The sequence below is a fragment of the Oncorhynchus clarkii genome, chromosome 30 (genome assembly GCF_045791955.1).
Source record: "Oncorhynchus clarkii lewisi isolate Uvic-CL-2024 chromosome 30, UVic_Ocla_1.0, whole genome shotgun sequence".
NCBI lineage: Eukaryota > Metazoa > Chordata > Actinopteri > Salmoniformes > Salmonidae > Oncorhynchus > Oncorhynchus clarkii.
In genome coordinates, this window is record NC_092176.1 from 46,648,212 (window position 1) to 46,649,604 (window position 1,393).

A 1,393-nucleotide genomic window follows, 5' to 3' on the forward strand; every position below is an offset into this window, starting at 1 on the left:
AAACTACAGTGCCTAAACTTTCTAAACTACAGTGCCTAAACTTTCTAAACTACAGTGCCTAAACGTCTTCACATTTTGTTGTTTTTAAAATTCAATTAAAAAAAATGGATTACATTTGACTTTCTTCCTAACGAGGTACCCAGTAAACATTTTCAAAGTGAAAGAAACATTTTAGAAAATTGTGCTAATTAATACAAAATATGTCGTATTTGCGTGTGCATGTTGATTCTATCAACTTTGCACAGCTCAACTTTGCACAGCTAAACTTTGCACAGCTCAACTTTGCACAGCTCAACTTTGCACAGCTCAACTTTGCACAGCTAAACGTTGCACAGCTCAACTTTGCACAGCTCAACTTTGCACAGCTCAACTTTGCACAGCTCAACGTTGCACAGCTCAACTTTGCACAGCTCAACTTTGCACAGCTCAACTTTGCACAGCTAAACGTTGCGCAGCTCAACTTTGCGCAGCTCAACTTTGCGCAGCTCAACTTTGCGCAGCTCAACGTTGCACAGCTAAACGTTGCACAGCTAAACGTTGCACAGCTAAACGTTGCACAGCTCAACTTTGCACAGCTCAACTTTGCACAGCTCAACGTTGCACAGCTAAACGTTGCACAGCTAAACGTTGCACAGCTAAACGTTGCACAGCTAAACATTGCACAGCTAAACTTTGCACAGCTCAACGTTGCACAGCTAAACGTTGCACAGCTCAACGTTGCACAGCTCGTCTGGCAACATACTGTATCTCCATAGTTTTTGTCAAAATTGTCCCAGTAAATTTGTTTGGGAGTCACTGATGGAAAGCAATATTCAAACCGTGTCCTAAATCTGGCTTGCCTACTACTTGCTTACACTGCATACTGTGTATTATGTACTATTTAGTCAAAAGTATGCAGTATGCCATGACCTAAACGTTATACTTTTGGTGTTTTCAAACAACTGGGAATTTGGAAACAAAACAAAAATCGTGAAATCGGCGATCTTCAGGTCGGAGAAGTCAGAGCTCCAGGATGATGCCTGAGTTTCTGACTAGTAATTCCGAGTTGTTCCAAAATTATACAGAAAAAAAAATAAAAGCAACATGCAATACTTTCAAAGATTTTACTGAGTTACAGTTCAGGAAGGAAATCAGTCCGTTGAAATAAATTCCTGGGCTTGCGTGGTTACATGTGGTCTGCGCTTGTGAGGCCGGTTGGATGTACTGACAAATTGTCTAAAATGACATTGGAGGTGGCTTATGGTAGAGGAATTAACATTCAGTTCTCTGGCAACAGCTCTGGTGAACATTCCTGCAGTCAGCATGCCAATTGTTTGCTCACTCAAAACTTGATACATCTGTAGCATTGTGTTGTGTGACAAAACTGCACATTTTAGAGTGGCTTTTTATTGTC

General features: G+C 40.8%; 1 protein-coding gene across 1 annotated transcript; it reads left to right on the plus strand.

Annotated features, from left to right (window-relative positions):
- Positions 1–200: 200 nt before the first annotated feature.
- LOC139389565 (uncharacterized protein in mobD 3'region-like) lies at positions 201–755 on the plus strand. The gene has a single exon (XM_071136383.1). The coding sequence runs from the start codon at positions 201–203 to the stop codon at positions 753–755; it is 555 nt and encodes a 184-aa protein (XP_070992484.1).
- Positions 756–1,393: the final 638 nt, after the last annotated feature.

What these genes read in the sequence shown, in the direction of transcription:
- LOC139389565 (XM_071136383.1), top strand. Translation starts at nt 201, where the DNA reads ATGTCGTATTTGCGTGTGCATGTTGATTCTATCAACTTTGCACAGCTC.